At 41.2% G+C, this 19,694-nt stretch overlaps 1 protein-coding gene across 4 annotated transcripts in view; it reads right to left on the minus strand.

The window, feature by feature from the left end:
• Positions 1 to 19,694, minus strand: part of HMCN1 (hemicentin 1) — a 188,609-nt gene that overhangs the window by 19,115 nt on the left and 149,800 nt on the right. For all 4 annotated transcript variants that reach the window (XM_074596824.1, XM_074596825.1, XM_074596826.1 and 1 more), the window contains 23 exons: positions 16,857 to 16,998; positions 15,668 to 15,812; positions 14,634 to 14,761; positions 14,078 to 14,234; positions 13,778 to 13,899; positions 13,417 to 13,581; positions 13,087 to 13,194; positions 12,448 to 12,585; positions 12,153 to 12,287; positions 11,608 to 11,877; positions 11,080 to 11,270; positions 10,489 to 10,702; positions 9,784 to 9,918; positions 9,114 to 9,304; positions 8,309 to 8,390; positions 7,277 to 7,546; positions 6,487 to 6,657; positions 6,109 to 6,279; positions 4,862 to 5,032; positions 3,500 to 3,670; positions 2,654 to 2,824; positions 615 to 785; positions 90 to 239 (listed from right to left, as the gene is read on the minus strand). In XM_074596824.1, coding sequence (XP_074452925.1) covers positions 90 to 239; positions 615 to 785; positions 2,654 to 2,824; positions 3,500 to 3,670; positions 4,862 to 5,032; positions 6,109 to 6,279; positions 6,487 to 6,657; positions 7,277 to 7,546; positions 8,309 to 8,390; positions 9,114 to 9,304; positions 9,784 to 9,918; positions 10,489 to 10,702; positions 11,080 to 11,270; positions 11,608 to 11,877; positions 12,153 to 12,287; positions 12,448 to 12,585; positions 13,087 to 13,194; positions 13,417 to 13,581; positions 13,778 to 13,899; positions 14,078 to 14,234; positions 14,634 to 14,761; positions 15,668 to 15,812; positions 16,857 to 16,998 — 3,769 coding nt within the window. The remainder of the gene's footprint in view (positions 1 to 89; positions 240 to 614; positions 786 to 2,653; positions 2,825 to 3,499; positions 3,671 to 4,861; positions 5,033 to 6,108; positions 6,280 to 6,486; positions 6,658 to 7,276; positions 7,547 to 8,308; positions 8,391 to 9,113; positions 9,305 to 9,783; positions 9,919 to 10,488; positions 10,703 to 11,079; positions 11,271 to 11,607; positions 11,878 to 12,152; positions 12,288 to 12,447; positions 12,586 to 13,086; positions 13,195 to 13,416; positions 13,582 to 13,777; positions 13,900 to 14,077; positions 14,235 to 14,633; positions 14,762 to 15,667; positions 15,813 to 16,856; positions 16,999 to 19,694) is intronic.

Consider the following 19,694-nt stretch of genomic DNA (forward strand, 5'->3'; position numbering starts at 1 on the left):
TCAGTGACACTTAATGAAGTGGTGAAAACTGACATTGCACAGAATTCAGCCTGGCTTAAGGAAAAAAAGTGATTAATAAAAAAGCTTACCCAGGCTCCGAGGGACATTTGTAATCTTTGCTTTTATTACTCTAGTTTCCGAGTCAGGGCTGTCTGTGACTGTGGCATTCAGGAAAGCAATTCCAAATTCAATATCGTTGATATTTCCAATGATGCTGCCTTTGGCACGTGAAGGCCCACCTGTGCAGGGGAGAGAAGGGAGGAAGGGAAAAAAAAAGTCCCATGTGAAAGCTCTGCTGTCTGTTATTTTTGGGGAGACAAAATTCAGAAATATTATCCAGCATTTTAAAAAGGATATTTCTGCTTAACACGAGAATCACCTTATGCACTCAGCCCTGTCTGAAAAGCAGCAATCGTTTAACAGCACACTCTAGTGCTGTGTAACAGGTTAACAAAAAATTTATCCAGCTGAAGTTGCCAGAAGAGGTTTAAGCCAAAAAAATTAAATTACTTGGTCAACCGGCCAAGTTGGGCTTGGGAGTAGTACTCGTCAAATTAGGAGTGCCACAGGCTTTCACCATATTGTCACAGTGCACGGGCTGTAAGTGAACTCACCGGGACAAGCTTGGGTATTACACCTGGATATTTGGGAGGAGTCTCCAGGACAAGGACGTCCACGATTTAACGGGGCTGGATTGCTGCAGAGGCGTATTCGGGTCTGCTCTCCTCCTCCACAAGAAGCAGAACACTGGCTCCATGTTTGCCACTGCCCCCAGTTTCCATCCACTGAAGAAAGAAACAATGAAGAAAGGGACTTTTCATTTTAAATGCCTCAGGCTGCATCAGTGATGCTTCTGTGTCATTCCTTCTTGATGGAACCAATGTGACAGAGAAACAAAATAGCTAAAAGGATGACAAAAACACCTTAATGGGCATATGTGAACACTCCTCCCCTTAAAACACACCACCTTTAAACTTTATTTGTGTCTCAGCTGTGTTGGTGACAAGGATTCTCCTCCAGGGAACATTTCCATTATAATGGTTGGAGACTTAGCAAGAGCTGGGTCAAATTCTTCCGTTTGGGTGGCTGCCTATCCATTGCTCTACAGGGAGAAGAGATTACGCGACCACCCGCAGCCTGACTTCAGCCAGCTACTCTCCCCTGGAGGTTCTGCATCCATGGCCTGCAAGTATCAGGCTACACAGAAGCCGATTTCAGAACTGAAAAATGCCGTTGCATGTATACAGATCCATCACAAACCAGTTTGCAAAGAACAGCTGTCAATATTCAGACTCCTAGCGTAGTTTTTGGTAGCCTGTCACTGCAGAGACAACCCAGCTGTCTAGACCTTTAGTGATTTTACACCTACAAAGAAAATATCTGAGACTGCATGGGTATAAAATTGACAGAAACTAAACAAGCCATAAATCTTGCAAATAAAGAACACGTGTTCTATCTATCCAAACACTCAAAAGAGGTCAATTAGATTTGGCTTGAAGTCTGCACAGCCTCCTCTCGGTAGCACAGCCTCAGTAGCAACAGATGATACAACAGGAACACGACTGAACACTGGGTAAACACAGTATCTGGGAATGCCTGATCCAATATGACATTTGCCCAAAACTGGTCACAATAGAGAAAAGTAACAATGAAAAAGTGTACTTAAGACAACCATTAGCCAAAATAATAGTAACAAAGGAACTGAAAAGTACAAAGGCAGCAAGAAAATTTGTGACTGGGGAGGACAAACCCAAGCAAGACAGGGGTAAACAAGGAACAATCAGACTGGGCTTGACACTGTAACATCCAGCGGGGCCTAATGGAGAATTGTCCTCACGTGCCACGAGCAGCTGGTCTCCAGCCAGCGGGGCTGATGCCATGGGGTGCAACAAGCAGAGGCCTCACCTCAGGACGTGGCCTCAGCAGGGGCTTTGTCACCAGTGTGTGGGTCAGCAGCGTGCTAAACGTGGCTCAAGTACACAGTTGGAGCTTCTGCATCACCCACAGGAGGAGGGCGCGTAAAGGGGTGCGCACAGAGGAGGGATTTAATAATCTTTTTCATCATTAGAACAGAATTAATAATAAAAAAAATAATAATCCTTTTGTGGGATGAGTTACAGAAGGGCGTTTAGAAATTTGTAGGTGTTTAGTAAGTCTCTAGCATTGTGGTTTATCTGCTGTATTGCTGATATTGATCATGAATGTCTAAGTTCAGTGATTGCCCCTTACTTATGTATTGTCAATAAACAAATTAACTGCTTTGTCGTCTTATTTAAAGCATTTGAGCTGAGCATTCTTCCCTGCTCCTGGAATACCTTATGGCAGTTCACTGGGAGCCTGCCTCATAAGCTGTATTTACTGTAAAAACGAAGTAGAATTGCTAGGTGTGGGAGAAGTTTTCATACACTATTTCTTGTTTTGAATTATTCCACCTCATTTTGAGAAAATCTAACACGTGAAGGGGGAAATCCTTGTAAGGTGACAGTCATTTAAAGAAAAAAGTGAGAGTGGATTATTAGATCGCATGAAATTGTAAGTAATTACAGGAATGTTGTACGTTCCTTTCATAATATGAAAATCTGACATAGGTTCTGCGTACCCTGAAGTCTTCCAGGGAAAGCTGCATTTAACCTCTGTTTGTCTGAGCACTCACCAGGGCAGAGTTCTGTGCTGCATCTCTGGATCTGCATGTCAGCCCCTGCGCATGCCCTGCCACCGCTGGCAGGGCGAGGGTTGTCACAGGTCCGGTATCGCCTCATCTGGCCTCCATTGCACGTTCGACTACAAGTTCCCCAACTACTCCATGGGCCCCAGTTGCCATGAACTGTAAAAATAAGTCATATTTTCTCTGTCTTCCTCTTAATAACAGATACTTAAAAGCAGACAGTCAAGCTAGGAAAACATTCCTATAGGAGAGTAAATTTTTAATTTCTTTTCTATAGTGGTTTGGGCTTAGTTAGTTAGAAGCTTAGCTAAAAAGTAAAATTACCTAACAGAAAATTGGTTCTGTTTCACCTCAAACCAGGACACTTTTCCCAAAATAAAAATAAAACCCCCATACAATTAAAGATATAAGAAAGTTATATTGTCCCGCATTCAGCAGTTTCTCAAAGTGTATTAACCAAATCCAGAGTGTCGCAGGACATACTATTAACCAAGTGAGTCACTACACTCTACTGTGAGACACAGAGAAGTTCACTTGGCGGTACTTTCTGACTGGACGGTTGTAACTTCAGAGAGGGGCATCCTCTGGCAGTCCGGCGGGAGCTTATACACCAGCTGCTGCTGGTTTGTGCTCCTAATAGTTAGTGTTTAAAATGTCCCGGTCACGCTGACTGATGAAGAGATGCTTTCACTCTTACTGGGCCGCTATCACCACTCGCCTGTGTTCAGACCCCCAGACTTTTGTGGGAGTGTGTGATTTGTGGAGAGCTTCCTTCCTCTGGAGCATACATACAAACCCAGGAAGTGGATAAGCAGCCTATCCCAAAGCACTTACTTGGACAGGGATCGCTGTTGCAAAAATCAATTTGTATGTCGTTTCCTTCGCATTTGTGACCTCCAAACTGCGGTGCTGGGTCTGAGCAGTGGCGCGTTCTCTGCCTGCTGCCTCCTCCGCAGGACACAGTGCAGGCACTCCAGCTGCTCCAGGTGGCCCACTTCCCGTCCACTGGTGAGAAAGGCATAGCATGGTACAGTAACGGTCTCTGACATCGGAAATAACCAAGTAAATCAGTGCTATATTAGGGTAAAACTGACTGTAGGATATTGATTCTCTGTAGAACATCTAAGCTACATTGGGATTTCCATGAGCAAAACTGGAGAAAAGCATGACCTGTCATTTAAATAATCTGTAAGTCCTCAAGCTCACAGTTTTAGGTATCTGTAAGCAAGTCGAACCATATACAAATCCCTAAAATTACCACACTGGGCAGATACTGGTACTAGTGCCATCCCCAAAACCCAGTCTTTACTCCTGTGTCCTCCTCTGGTTGCAGCTGCCTGAAGATGTAAGCATTACCACCTTCTCCCCACTCCTTCCTTACTAACCTTTAATTTACTGGCTCAGCTGTTTATAGGAGGTATTACTAAATTATCTCACACCAGCCAGGTTTAAGCAGTTGAACGATAGGGTCTTTGATCTCCCAAGACACGGTGACATAAAATGTTACAGGTACATCTGTGTGAGCACTTGAGTTGCTGGCTGAGAAGGGGCCGATTGGCCTCAGTCACAAACTATCTGTAAGCAACAGCATCCTCAGGAGCAGCACATCAAGCCAGAGAAATGTGCAACACGGAGCCCTCAGCTGCTCAAGCACCTCAAGGTCAGTTCTCTCTTCTACCAGCTGATAGTTACAGTGGGGACTCAGCACAGGATCTCACGTGCACAAAATGGAGCATGAAGCCAGAAGGATCCAGTCTGAACTCCTGCACATTGCACTTCAGGAAATTTCCCTTCCTTATCCAAGCACTCAGCCAAACACAGAGGTCATATTTCAAAAATGTGAGTTTTCCTATCCAGTTACGAAGAACACATTGAAATGTGGAAGAAAAGGATAAATGAAAAACAGCACCTAGGAAAATACTAAAAGTTTAGGACACCTGTAGTTTAACTGCCAAGGATTTAAAATGCTGCTTTTGCATAGTGGCAGGGTAAAGAAAGAGAGACAAGGATAGAAGAAATCCTATATGTTAGTTTTATAGCGGCATGCTAAAGTGACGGGGGCCAGTGAAAATAAAAGGCTTGAAGGGAATTTTTTAAGGGACTACACTTTCAGAATTGGAAAGCTTTTGATATAAAATAAGGATAATTTGGAAAGGAAATGACAAGTCTATTGTCTTTGTGTCCGATGCATCTTACCTGGGCAGCGTCTCTTGTTGCAAACCTGCATCTGTGCATCAGATCCCTCGCAGTACGACCCGTCGTGCGAAGGAGGAGGGTTATTACAGAGCCGCAGTCGTGTCTGAGTTCCTTTCCCGCACGTCTCGCTGCAGGGACCCCATGGCAGCCAAGAACTCCACTCACCATCGACTGCAAAGGCAGCACAGCTCTGAAACTGTTTAAACTATACAGCTGCTTGAACTTGAAATTACAGCTACACAGCCTCAGGCAAAAAAGCTACGTTGTTTAATATCAATAAATGAAATATCCTGAATAAGCCCTTGAAAAAACCTTCGCCTCCAGCAACAGCTGAAATGGGATCAACAGTTTGCAAAAGGGAGATTAATTCTTTCCTTTTTGTTTTCCAAATACATCGCCTCAGAACAATCATGGAACCACAGAACTGAACACTTGATGAAATCTGGTGTTTTCCTAAGTTACCTGGCTCTGCCTGCCCCGTGCTAGGCGGCAGGTCCCCGCAGGGGAAGGGGCACGCCAGCTAAAGGCCAGCACACAGCGTCAGTGGTTACCAGCACACAGGAGCCAGAATTTATTTTGTTGCCAAGATCTAGAAAAAATTAATCTCAGGCCAGTGGATGAACATTTGGCATCGTGGTGGTAGCAGAGCTGGGGCAATAGGGAAAAATCAATATAATAAACAATTGTATAGAAGGAAACATGCCAGTGGTCATGGGTTATGAATAAACTACCACCTGTCAAACACGGGAAGTACCACAAAGACAGGAAGGAAACCTGAACATTCAGCTGGTTAGGAGATAGATGTGGCTGAAAATTAAAACAACAGAGGAAAATATACAGATAATATCTTAAATTATTAACCATCATGTTTTACATGACTTTTTAATAGTTGGTTGTTTGGGTTTTTTTTCATTTTTCATTTTAATTGGCTTTGCAGAGTAAGTGAGAACATGGGTAAGGAGTACTGGAAAACATCAAAATACAAAATTAACAGTTTTATTGGAGGGAAAAAAAAAAGACAAATTGCTGACAATATTCCTTACACTTACTTTTGTGAGTTCTGTTGCCAAGAACTAGTGCCATTCAATAAATTACACGCAATTTTAAAACAAAAAAAATTGGAAGCTTAATTCTTTTATAATTTAGCAATTGGAAACAAGCTGAGAGAATTCAGGTTTAGAGGAAATAAAGAAACCTATCTGGGCAGCCCCTTGTGTGCAACTAATTTGAAACCGCTCCTCTCTTACCTGGGCAAGGCCTAATATTACACATGACCGAATCCACAGCACTGCCGTCACAGGGCTTCCCGCCATGCTGAGCTGGTGGGTTACTGCAGGTTCTGGTCCTCGTCCTGTTACCTTGTCCACAGCTCTTTGAACACTCTTCCCATAGACCCCACTCCGACCAGTTGCCATCCACTAAGAAAGAGAAAACCCCACGGTTTCAATTAAAAAAAATATTTTTGCGGTATTTATTGAAATTTCCTCTTCCTTTCCACAAAAGTCGAAATGAATTCCAACTTCTTAGGAAAATTAATCTGTCTTGAAGATCCATGGCAATAATGGTTCACTGTTAGGGCACTTAACAGAAGGCACATTGAAAGTATCAATTCATTAAAGAAATACCTGGACAGGGCTTGTTGTGACAGCTGCGTACATCTGTGTCAGGCCCCTCACACCTCCTCCCACCATTTGCTGGCAGAGGGTTGTTGCACTGACGCACACGCTCCTGAACACCTTGACCGCACGTTACGCTGCAAGCTCGCCATTCCAGCCAACCTGAAAACCCACCGTGCACTGCAACGGGAAAAAACATGCTCCGCTTGTAACATGCTTGTGCTCATAACTCTCTTAGATTGACGCAGCAAAGTGAAAAACACACTTCATAAGCCATACTTAGAAATCCAACTTACTTCACCCTCTTCATTACTGTAGAAATATCTTACTACAGTTCAGAGAATACTTGAGAGAAATATTTATTGCCTATGCTCCTAATTGTACTGCTATAGAAAAGCATTTAAGTTATTCTTTAGAGGTACAATTAAGTTATTCTTTAGAGGTACAATTAAGTTATTCTTTAGAGGTACAATTAAGTTATTCTTTAGAGGTACAATTAAGTTATGATATGTGTTCTGAGGATGCGATCTAGTTTAAGATCCTTTCGTTATTATTTATGTCTCTCCTTCACACTCACCTGTCTCACACAGCTGGATGAGGATAACGAAACATTTCATGAAACAGAAACCCACTGACATCTCAGACTAGGCTCAACATATACCTAATGCGTATATGGAAGGTAAGATAAAATATCTTATCCATAAAATATGGGTAAAATAAAATCTTGAGCATATTTAGTCCCAATTAATGCCGTAATCTACCAGTTCTACAGTCACTATCCTCTCTTTTGTGCACCTACCCTGGACAGTCAGTGGCACTCTGACAAGAACAGATCCCATGAGATTCCTCGCTACACACTCATACTCAGACGTGTCTTCCTTCTGTGCTGCGACAATACGCAAGGAGCCATTAGACAGGACAGTCACCCTTTCATCGCTCACAACTGGATGACCTTGGCGGGACCATCGGATGGTTGGAGGAGGCTCTCCATCTGCTCGGCAGTGCAGCATTGCTGTGGCACCGGCTTCAATAACTGTCCCTACAGGTTCAACAGTAATGACTGGAGGACCTAAAAGAACCAATAGCACTTGGTTACATTTTTTTTGCTGTATTGAATATTGAAGGTCTGGTCAGAACAAGGGCAAAAAAAAAATATCAGTTTTTTGTTATTATTACTGTTGATCTTCCACTGTCAAAATACAGGCAAGTTAAAATGGCAATGATAGGGTATTTTTAATACATAGCAATCTGAGGACCAAAGCTGGGACTGAGGCCTGACTATACAAGAACACCGTCTTCCTTATTGCTAAAATGTGTTACTTTTCAAAAAACCTGCAGGGAGATGCTATTAATCATGTCCGTAGGCAAGTGAGAAATAAACAACAGATGAATACAGCTTGAGGCTACAATAGAAAAGGGATGTTCAGAAATTCTACCACTAGTGAAAAATAATTCTAAAATATTATTTCTGCCAAAACCAAAATATTGTCAGTGAAAGCTGGGATTCATCTCACATAACTTTCTTAATTTAATGGTTAAGAGTCTAGTTTAATCTATTTGTATAAGACATAGGCCCTTTCAGAAGGTGATTCGCCCCACTCTAAGTTGGTTTCTAAGATGAGGCTGAATCACCGTCTACGTGCTTCTCTGCTTTGGCCCCAGTCACTAGCTTAGACTAGACTCTTAGATATTAATGATGAAAGATGAGATGAATCTTAACTTACAGTGCAGTGCCCAACCTCCAAAACTTCAACGGGAGCTGCATACACCTACCCAAAGGTAGGTTATTGCTCCAATCTAGTGGAATTAAACTTATAACTTTGAGTCTTACTCTGAAGTGTTAGCGTCAGACTGCGTTCCACCACCCCAGCATCATTGGTAGCCACGCACTTGTAGTCACCAGCATCTTCATTCTAAAGAACAAAAAGCAAACAGTCAACACGGATGTAATGAGAGTTTCCGTTTACAGTGCACCTCCTGTAAGTGAATTTTCTGCAACACAACACGGCATGCCCTGGATCTTAAGAGGCATGCTGTTAGACTCTAGAGTATCTCAACATTTTGCCTTTATTAACATTAAGCTGATACTGCAAATTATTTATATTATTCCATTTTTTATTTCCTGCAACTCCTTAACGGTAAGGATTTATTTATTTATTTTTTTTAACTTAAACAAACTCAGGGGAGTTATTGTTTTTAACCCCATTTCAAAATGCAGACGTAAGTTTATGGGGGCGGAACTGGGGTCTTGCCATTCGTATTAGGAATTTAGATGCTAAGAGATTTGCACATGGAGAACACAATTGCTTTTCAGCTGACCTGACTTTGTAGAAATTTCCCTCTCAAGGACAAAAGAAAAAGTCCCATTTAATTGGGAACAATGAGGATTTCAGACACCAACAATTAGAATGTAGATTTGGTCCTTCTGACAATTAAAGAGAATGACAGCCCACTCAGTTTTTTTTGGTCACAATAATTCAAGTCTAATACTAGTCTGAATTAAAACAACATTTGTTAAAGGTAAAAGCAAAAGTGGATTCAATGTCTAGCCTCACTCTTTCAAAACAATGTGATCTGGAATACCTTTATTAATCAAATACAACCCAGAAACGTATTGTAACAGACCAGTGTCTCACCACCGTGCCATAGATAGCAAGAGAACCATTGTTAAGCTGTCGGATCCTGTTGCTAATCTGAACGCCAACTCCTTTTTTGCTCCACTGGATGGTTGGAGGTGGATCTCCTCTGACTTCACAATTCAACATCGCATTGCCACCCAAGGGCTCAATTCGGCTAGAGTGGTAATCTCCTTTGAAGACTGGAGGCTCTGAAAGAACAAGTGATGTCAGCGAAATAGCAGAGTCAAAATAAAATGCCCTTAATGAAATTGCTGGTAGAGATCATTCATCTCTGACTTTCTGAAGTGTGAATTTCAACCTGCTTTGACTTTTCCCATTTAGCCATAGACAAGGTATTGAATACTAGGGGAAATGGTTTTAAACTGAAAAAAGTTAAATTTAGATTAGATATCAGGAAGAAATTCTTTACTGTGAGGGTGGTGAGGCACTGGAACAGGTTGCCCAGAGACCTTGGCAACACCCCATCCCTGGAGGTGTTCAAGGCCAGGTTGGACGAGGCTTTGAGCAACCTGGTCTGGTGGGAGGTGTCCCTGCCCAGGGTAGGGGGTTGGAACTAGATGATCTTTAAGGTCCCTTCTGACCCGAACCATTCTATGATTTTACTATCAAAACAGATGGCTGTGTGAAACTGTCCGATACTGACCACAACTACTGCTATTTTACGTACCTTTGACATACACAAAACCAATGGCTTTGATTGAGCCAACTGTGTTTTCTGCTGTGCATACATAGGTACCGGAGTCATCTTTAGATACTCTTTCGATAACAAGTTCACTGTGTCCGTTTACATCGTCGTATTGTGCTGACGGGAGAACACACAGTAAAGGGTTACTTCAATGATTTTAAACATATACATCTCCATGACTGGTATGTCATGAGCCTGTTTGAATTACAGCACTATTCTGCAACGCAGCTCAATGGCACTGTGCCATTTCATTTCTGAGACATCTTAGAAATGCAGAGAAGAGTCACTGCTATGACATTTGCCCACATGCATGCATTCACTTAAGTTGTCCCTTAATTTCAAGCTTTGTGCATCTGCATTCTGCGAACTGCTGAGGTTTTCTTCATATTTAAGAGAAACAGCATTAGTTGTTGGATGCTGAGTAAATATCATCACGTAGGGAATGTTTTTAATGTGTTACATTATTGGCTACAGAAGAGGAACAATTTCTTAATTGTGTGTTCCTAGGTCTCAGAGGCAATTTAATTACATGATTGCATAATACTGAAGATATTCCTCACACAATCATTGCCTAACAAGTTTGTTTTCTCTAGATTTTTTTAATTCCTTATCCTAAACTAATTGCAACGCTGCATGAGGGAAAACAACTCTAGAGTGGAATGACCAGTAAGACCTGGTGTTACCCACCTGGAATGATGTTATTGTTAAAGGTCCATGTTATTTTGGGTACAGGTATCCCAGTTGCTTTGCAAGTTAATCTGAGCTGTTCTCCTTTAGTCAAAGATATATCTCCAGGCAGTTCAGTAAAAGCTGGAAGGACATGAACCATCAGGGTGACAGTGTGCGTGTCTTCTCCAGCAGCATTGTTAGCAATACAGGTGTAACTACCAGAATCTTCAGGCTGAAAGAAAGCACATTGGGGAAATTTCAACTCTGATACATCCTACACAACACTACCACTTGTAAGGATAAGAAAATCTCAAAAGGTCTGGAACAAGCATTCAGCAGAAATGTTCATCTGAAATCTTTCACTTCCTCTATAATTGAAAGATGACCTACACTTCCTTTCACCTTTCCTCAGAATTTATCACTACACATTTTTAACAGATATTTTACTCTTCAGTGGAAAATGAAACATTTATGGAGACTCTGGAACATTAAGAACAAGAAAACAAAAAATGTAACAGAGACTAATCTAGAAGTGGGTGAAAATGAAGAGAAGAAAGGTCTTATTACTGCCAAACCTGTCAAGTCATAGCTTAGATTTAGGGAACTTACAACAACATTGTCCAAAATGAGGTCTCCGTCTGGCACGGCCCGGTATTTTCCTACTATCTCTGTTAACAGTGTATTGTCCTTCTTCCAGTTTATTGTTGGTGTTGGAATCCCCTCAGCCACACAGGAGAGAACAGCCTGGGAGTCCTCTGTGACTGTGTACTGCGCCTCCGTGCTGTGAATCTTGGGTGGAACTGTGAGAAGGATTATTAAAAAGATTTACCTTTATGTATTACCCAAGCAGTACCGAAATAGCACACAACACTGGACTGAAGAAATCATTCCCTGGATCTTCTGTATTGTTTCTTGTCTCTGTCGATGACTACTATTAAGTGTGCCAGAGAAATACTTGTAACGAAGTATAAACCGAGTTAAGGAAATGCAATCTTCTTCCTAAATTCAAGCAACTGGCTGATTACGTACCCATTACGTAGCACAGTTTTGTTCAACTCTTCCCTTACACACCAGCTCCTTACCCTCCGTAGGCTCACGCTGTGATAATGCCCATCGTTTCTGTATAGTCCCACTTACTGTGCACGGTGAGCTCCATGCCAGAGCTGCTGGACCCTGCCAGGTTTGCCGCGATGCACGTGTACTGGCCAGCGTCGCCAGGCTGCACAAACACAATCTGCAGCGCACCACTGCTAAGAATTCTTCTTCTAAGAGACTCCGTTATTTGCTGCCCGTCTTTATGCCAGCTAATCTCTGGCCCAGGGTAGCCTTCAGCCTCACACCGCAGAGTGACAGACTGATCAACAGGAACAACGTATTCCTTGAGGTGGGACTTGATAACAGGAGGAACTGACAAAGAAATAAGAAAATTTTTAAAATAATTGTACGTTGTAAGAAGCATGGCACGCTTCAGTTCTTAGTGAAAATAATCTTAAAAGTACACTTTAATCCTAAAGTAGAAAGACCACTAAAGAGAATAAACCTCCCAGCCTCTATTCAGTGTCAAATCATATTGGAAATCATTAGGTCCATTTGCGTGGCTCAGAATTGGGTTTTGACTAACAGCACATGCACAAATTTCTTGTCTGTAAATGACTACAGCAGGAGTTTAAAAAATGATTTACCTTGAACTTTCAGTTTGATCTTCCCCAGAGCAGTGCCAGCTGGATTTTGTGCAACACACATGTAAGTGCCAGCATCTTCAACAGCTGATTTTGCAATCTGTAAACTGCCACTGGGAAGAACCGTGTAACTGTTGCCTAAAACAAATATAAGCAAAGCATGAGACTTTTTGTTTTGTTTTGGGTTCCTTATATCTAAGTTCAAATACTGAGAATAGAGAAAATAAGCTTCTGAGTTACAGCAAGGCTGTAGTTACAAGCTTTAGTTAGGCTGGAGTTGCAAGCTTTAAGAGGATACCTGTTGTGATTATATTGATGCCCTCCTTTTGCCATGTTATTACTGGTCGAGGTGTACCCGTCGCTTCACAGGGTAGCAGAACAGGATTGTTCACAATGACGTCCAGCGCCCCTGGTTGTGTCTGGATAACTGGTGGTTCTGTGGAACGAAATAAAAAGGAAAATGCAATTGGTTTAACCTTCAAAGCTAGAAAATACGTAAGATACTAAAATCACATAACCAGAGAGTCTGAGAAGGCTGAATTAGCAATGGTCGTATTCTGCCATCCTTATGAAGGGCTCAGTGGAAACGCTCTTAAGTATAACAACATTATCAACTTGAGTATGGGTATAGAATACGGCCTGACTTAATACAATTTGCCATCACAGATAACATTTTAATTAGACACAAAGCAAAGAAGCAAAAATCTTTCAAAAATGAAACAGAACAGCATGGACTGTGGGGGCTCTATCCAAGGTATCAGAGCCGTAACGTGCAGAGGAGTGACCTTGTGAATAATCAGTGCACCCACAAAACAATTCAGCTGCACAAGACACTACGTGTGACGGTTCACTCTGGCCTCACTGTTACTCTGCAGCACATGTACGTATGAAATGGGCAACGCTTACTGACAGCATGCGCTGGAGCTCCCCATCTTACCCTGAACACGCAGGGTGGCGTGTCTGTGGGCTGAGCCGGCCGCGTTGCGGGCCACGCAGACGTACCGTCCCGCGTGGGCTAACTGAGCGGCGGGTATTTCCACAGCACCTGCAGCAGAGAGAGACTGCATTCAACATACTGCAGCAGCCTTCCTGGATTCACAATAAAACTCCCTCACAGCATCCATCTTAAGAGGCCTATATTTTTAACCTAAGAAGTTGGAAAGGGGTCGTCTGGGGGATTGTTTGCGTTTATTTAATTACTTCTAGGTGGGCACAACTGCACCCTTTCACTGATTTTCTGCCGCTGAGCTTCAGTCACATACAGTACCTGAAGAGAGAATTCTGTAGCCATCTCCTCTGGGAAGCAACTTTATGCCATTTTTGGTCCAATGAACTGAGGGGACAGGAACACCTGATGCGGTGCAGGAAATTACTACTGGAGACAGCTTGGTTACCAAAAGGTCTGTGGCTTCATCCGCTATGGATGGGGGCACTAAAAATGAAGATCAGCGTAAAGGTTATTGCTCATTTTGATTTTTATGAATTCTTGGAAATAACTTAACTTTCTTGGGAACAGCAGAGACATATGGATATCAGTATCATAAAAGAATGATATAAAAATCTCAACATTAGAATGCCCCGAAGCAATTCTGGGTGCCACACACATGTAACAGCAATATCCCCTCTACCTTGAACAGTGAGTTCAACTGCCCTTTGATCTTCTCCTGCATCATTTGACACAGAGCACTCATAGACAGCAGTGTCATCCACAGTGGGAGAAATGATTACTAAGGAACCTGAAGACAGAAGTCTGAACAAAGAAAAGAGAAGAAAGTAAAAGCCATTGAAATACTTCTTTTCTTCTCAGGTAATCAGAGCCCTGCATTTGCTGGCTATGCAAGATTACATTTAAGCACGGTTAGATTCTTAAAGCGCCAAAATCATCCCTGAAAACTTTCAACCCCTGATGAAAAGAAAACATCTCTCACCTGTATGTATTCTGGTTCTGGTCAACACTAAGCAGATGCCCATTCTTTTTCCAGCTAATTGTTGGTCTGGGAATGCCAGTGGTTTCACAAGGCAAAGTGGTCTGCACGTTTACAGTAACTGTAATATTCGTGTGTCCAGGAGCAATAGTTGGTGGAACTAAGGACAAACAAAGCCTGATTATTCAGAATAATTATATCCATATGCCCACAACCCCCCTCTCATACCTATATATATATAGGGCTGAACTGCCCGAACACATTTACATTATTTTTATAAAGAGTAACTTGACATTAGTAAACTTACTAAACATGTGGCATGGGATGTGTCAAGTCTTTCCAGTTCCAGGGCACAAAGAACAAGTATTTTCTTTTCATGAACATTTGGGTTGTATTCCTAAGACCATAAATTCCTTCCTTTTTTTTTTTTCAATTTTTTAACCAGGGCAACTAAAAAGGGGCTAAACTTAAAATTGGATCTGGCAGAACAAGAAAAATTACGTAACGGGACTTCAGACTTGTAAAAACATATAGATTTATCTAAAACCAAAACTTTTACCAAGAACCTGCAGATCAATTCGTTTGCGTTCAGTGCCAGCTGCATTGGTTGCCATACACACGTATCTTCCAGTGTCAGTAACATGTGCTGAGTGGATGTGTAGAGATCCGTCCTCTAACATGGAATATCTGCAACAAAGCCATATTTTTTTTTTTTACTATCCAATCAACAGAGCCATAGGCTATCCGGATAGTGCAGAAGGAAAAGATGACTCAGGGTACACAACAAATAGCCTAAATACATGGTGTCTTAATTTGGGCACATGGAGTTTTCTCATTTATTGCATTTACTCTGACTTCACTCTTTCCCAGCACATCCATTTTCCAGAGAGATTATGAAATCTAGCTGACATAGTGATTCCACATAAACGATGACAGATTTGCAGAAAATATCCAGAAACCCTTTTTTATGGTTTCTCATTTAACCTTAGAAAACCCTAGTTAATGCTTGTACATTATCTTTTTTCTTTGAAACATAACTGAATTCTTTAGCATTTGCTCAGTTTTAGAAAATGCCAAACTACTTCCCCTTAAAACAATCAGAAGACAAAAACCAGTCACTACAATAAAAGTTGATACTAGAACATGTATAGGAAGTTTTATATATTAGAAACTCAGAGCATACTCAAGTAACTTTTGGTCTGCATGAAATTGCTTGGCATCATCCTAAAACTCAATATATATAAAAAGATACAAAGATTTTCCATGTTTACTGTTCAAAACCTTAAATATCAGAAGAAATATTATTCCATTTGGTTGTCAAAGGAGTTTTTGGCCCTAATAAAAGGATGAAAACTCTGGTACAGTTACTTTTTCTGTAGAACAACTTTGTATTAATGTTTCTATCGTAATCTATATTGTTTCTATCTACCTATTTTCCCCATTTGGGTCTATTTGAGATGACAGTACAACTATTAGTTCTGATCTGTGAAAACAAAACTAATTTACAAGTCATAGATGTCTAATTAAGCTTTCTGTAATTAATACATTCTGAAAAAACAATGAAGAATATTTACACTGACTTCTGGCCAATACCTCGTATTGTTTCCAGTAAAAATAGCCCCATCCTTCCTCCAGGTAATTCTTGGGGCTGGTACCCCTTCTGCAACACACTCCAAAACAGCAGAAGCATTTATGTGCACAACAGCCGTCTGAGCACTGCTTCGGATTGTAGGGGCCACTGTAAAGGGGAAAATTGCCAATGTTATGCAAAAACACCACTTCAGGCTGCAATGATTGAAACTTAACACATGAAAACAGATGCAGCAGCAGGCATGGGGATCACTGCAAAGACAGAAACAAGTTTCTTACCATTTTGTGTAGCACACGATAATTGCCGTGACACAGCAGGGAATGAAAAAGAAAGTTTGTCTGAAATGCATTTTAAAGGTCATCTTTGCAAGTTACTGCAAAGGTTATCCTATAGCTAAAATAGTAAAAGTGTATTTAATTCAGCAGAGTAAGGCTGTGGTGATATCCTTGTTTCCTAATTATAAATTAAGGAGAAAAAAAGAATTTGAATTGGACCAGTAAGGACAGTCATTGGCAGGAGCACAGCGTAACGCAGGTACATATGACTGGGTTGCGAACAGAACAGAAATGAGAAAAAAGTTTCTTATCATTCCCAGAGCATGAGAATAGAATAATTTCTCATCAGACTAGATGTGAGAAAATAAAAAGGGTTAAAATGAAATTCGGACAAGGTACAAGGTACAGGTATCAAGATGCATAGGGCCCTTCAAGCCCTATCTTCCTACTGTCTCCTGCTTACAAGTACAGAGAAGCCACCACAGTTTTCAAATAACTTGCAAAACTGGTGGCCAAGCCAGCTGTGAAACCTGGTCCCCCAAGGTGGCAGTCAAATGCTTTTAAGAATGTCTGTGAGTTTCTCAGTCCTGGATCTGGACATTCATTCTGGATGTATCCTGGCTCCGTATCAGCATGATGGCTAGATGCACAGCACCCTCCATTAGCAGAATTGTCTCTAGACAGATGGAGAGGGAGCCATGGTGAGTCCCCAACACGTCCTTTAGTGTGAGTGACAACTGTGGACTCAGATGGGGGCACGCATGAGGCGATACACACGGTCATGCAGTTTACACACAGCCTAAATGGTAAACACTTGGCTAGAAAGAGACTACTAATGCTTCTTTCTTGCCATTCGAACTCCTTCAGAAATACCATGCAAAGATGAAAATGCACAAGGCCGGATCCATGATTTTACCGTGTACTGTCAGCATGAACTCCCTGGTCATTTTTCCTGCGATATTACTTGCCACACAGGTATAGCTTGCTGTATCGCTGAGGTCAGCATTATTGATCTGCAGGTATCGCCCATTGGATAGGATTCGAATGCGAGGAGTTCCCTAAGGGGAAAGAGAGAGAGTTTGACAAATTTAACTTTGCCATTGTTCTCTTTATCAAGACAGAACATTTTTCCATTGCAGAATAATAAAAGCCATGAAGGAAGGCCAAAGATAAACCGGGGACTGAATTCATTGCTGGCTTAATTTTGTTCACATCTGTGAAGATAATAGGGTAAACAAAGTTTTAAAAAATTATCACTGCTTAATGGTTCCCCCTTGAAACCCTTACTGGGATTTGTGCCTGGATAAGACAGGTTTTTTTGGGCTAGGTAGCCAAAGGGCTTTTCAGTTTTTATGGAAAAGGGCAGCTAACGATTAATTTATTTACTTTTTTGAAAATCCATGCACACTACAGGCAGAGGAAATACAAGTTTCTGTACGCTGTTCTTCAAACATCACACTCTTGATCAGGTGGGATCCAGCACAAAGAGCCTACTAAGGTTACTGGCCAGCAATTCTGGACATGAGGATACCACTCTTCTCAGCTCTGCCATGACTCCACAGCACCTGCTAGGTAGCCATTTGAAGTCCAAGCTTTTTTACCACACCTAGTCTGGATCAGATCTGCACGAATGACTGACTAATATCAACTACAAGTGCTCAAAAACCTGACCGGTTAAAACACAACAGAAAAAGAACAGAAACTCAAACTTTTCCAGGATGTGCTATTGACACCTTGGATGAAATTGAAAGCTGACATTCCCATGTACTCTTGAATAGAAGATCTGAGAATAGCAACTAGAACACACAGGTGAAACTCCTCCAGTTCTGCGCTTCTCGGCACTGGTATCCTAGGACACTGGTCTCGTACTAGGCACCAAGTCAGCAAGCCTACTAATGCAGAATAAACAGCAGCGCTGGAGCCTCCCAGGTGAAATGATTCACTGCCACACTGGATTAGACAGTCAGATTTTGGATAATAACTGCTATTTCCTGTTGAGTGCAAGGCCTATGCTACGGTTTCTAAACACAGTAGCATACTGATGACAAAAGACAGGCAATGAAGCTACCATTTAATCCTTATGCTCTGTCATAAAACCCATCTTTGAAAAAATACAATTTCAGCAATTCTCTTAGTGTTTAAATAAAGCCAGATTAGGTAAAGATGCTCCTACCTACTTCTTTTCTTAACACTCAGTGTGTATTTCCAAATCTATGAAGAGTGCAAGGACTCCAGAGCTGCTAGAGGCTAGGTCTTTCTGTAGTTCTGCTACCAAAAATAGTGGTGCTGCACAATTGCATCATTAAGCATACAGAGGTTTAGAGTAGACCTCAAAATCTGCTCAGTAGAAGTCAACAAAACCAGAAGGAATGACACCCTCCACTGCAAGGCTGTTTCACAGAAAGCAGTAATGACTGAAATTGAAATAACACTGCAACTTGAAAACCCGACTTTCTCCAGTCCTCTCTTGTCACTGTGAAACCTCTAATTTTTCCGAGAGCACTACTCTTTACACACCCCAGGAGAGCTCTTTCCCAGCTGCTTGGTATTACTAGGCTATTACATTTCTTTGAGGTTGAGAAAGCAACCAGGCATTCAGGAAGACGCTAATGTTTGCCTGATATATATTTATATAAGCCAAGCTGAAGAATTAAAAAGATGGTAGGGAACAGAATGAACCTAAGTCTGCTACTTAAAGTACACCTGACAAATTAGGAGTCCCATCTCTGGACTAAGTTTATAACTTAAATTTAGTGCTGGAGGAGAGCTAACTCCAGAGATTGAAATTCCCTATTCTATTATAAAACAAAAGGCAGGGAACTGACGATACCGCACAACCAAGATGCCGCAGCCCTCACATACTGACATGAATTAATGAGGCAAAAGGAGAACTAACTTTACAAAAATTAGTTCACAGGTTTTCAGCTGACTCTCTATGTCTATCACAGTATTCCTCTATTACTTTGTTTTCTGGTGAGTACTTGTTAGCAGTGGCTACTTTTCATGGTTTATTTTTGTTAAGTTCTGCTTTTAAAACACAAGCTTTCCAAGGAAAAAAGCATTCACATACTTAACTTCCAAGCATTGTTTAACCTTGCTTTCATTTAAAAAAAAATAATAAAAAAAATCACTACCCAATTAAAGAATTGACCGTTCAGAAGAGTGTTTCTCTTACACTTGTTTCTAGCTAGTTCTTGTGCTATATTCAAGGCAACATTTCCCAGCAGCACTTAGTAAGACATATTCGTCCACCATATTCTTACTTCTTCCACTAATATTTCATTCTTCTGAATTCACAACAGAGTCTGAGGAATCGCATGTCAGAAGCAAATAAGCAGAACTTCAGGTGAATACTCTTGATGAACTACAGTCGAGGGGACACAATTCGTAAGCTGAATTTGTTTCACCTTTATTAATGAATAAGTATTAATTGAGGGAAAATTATCAATTAATTAAGTTCAATTAAGAACTGAACTTAAATTGTTCAATTGGAAAGAGTCTGGTTTCTGAGTGATCCCAAGGAAGAGGATGGGAAGTAAAAAATTCTTTGTGTATAAACCATCCTCATCTTGCTAATTGTCTCTCAACCAGCAAAGACTCGATGCCTTAACATGACACCACATGGAATTCTGAGTGAAAATGAGGCATTTGATATAAAACTGTGGTGATTAGCAACCCATTTTCTTTTGTTTTTTTCCAACGTAAAAAATTTTAATTCCTTTCTAAATGCTACCAGAATATGAGGATGCATAAT

The sequence above is a fragment of the Larus michahellis genome, chromosome 8 (assembly GCF_964199755.1).
Source record: "Larus michahellis chromosome 8, bLarMic1.1, whole genome shotgun sequence".
NCBI lineage: Eukaryota > Metazoa > Chordata > Aves > Charadriiformes > Laridae > Larus > Larus michahellis.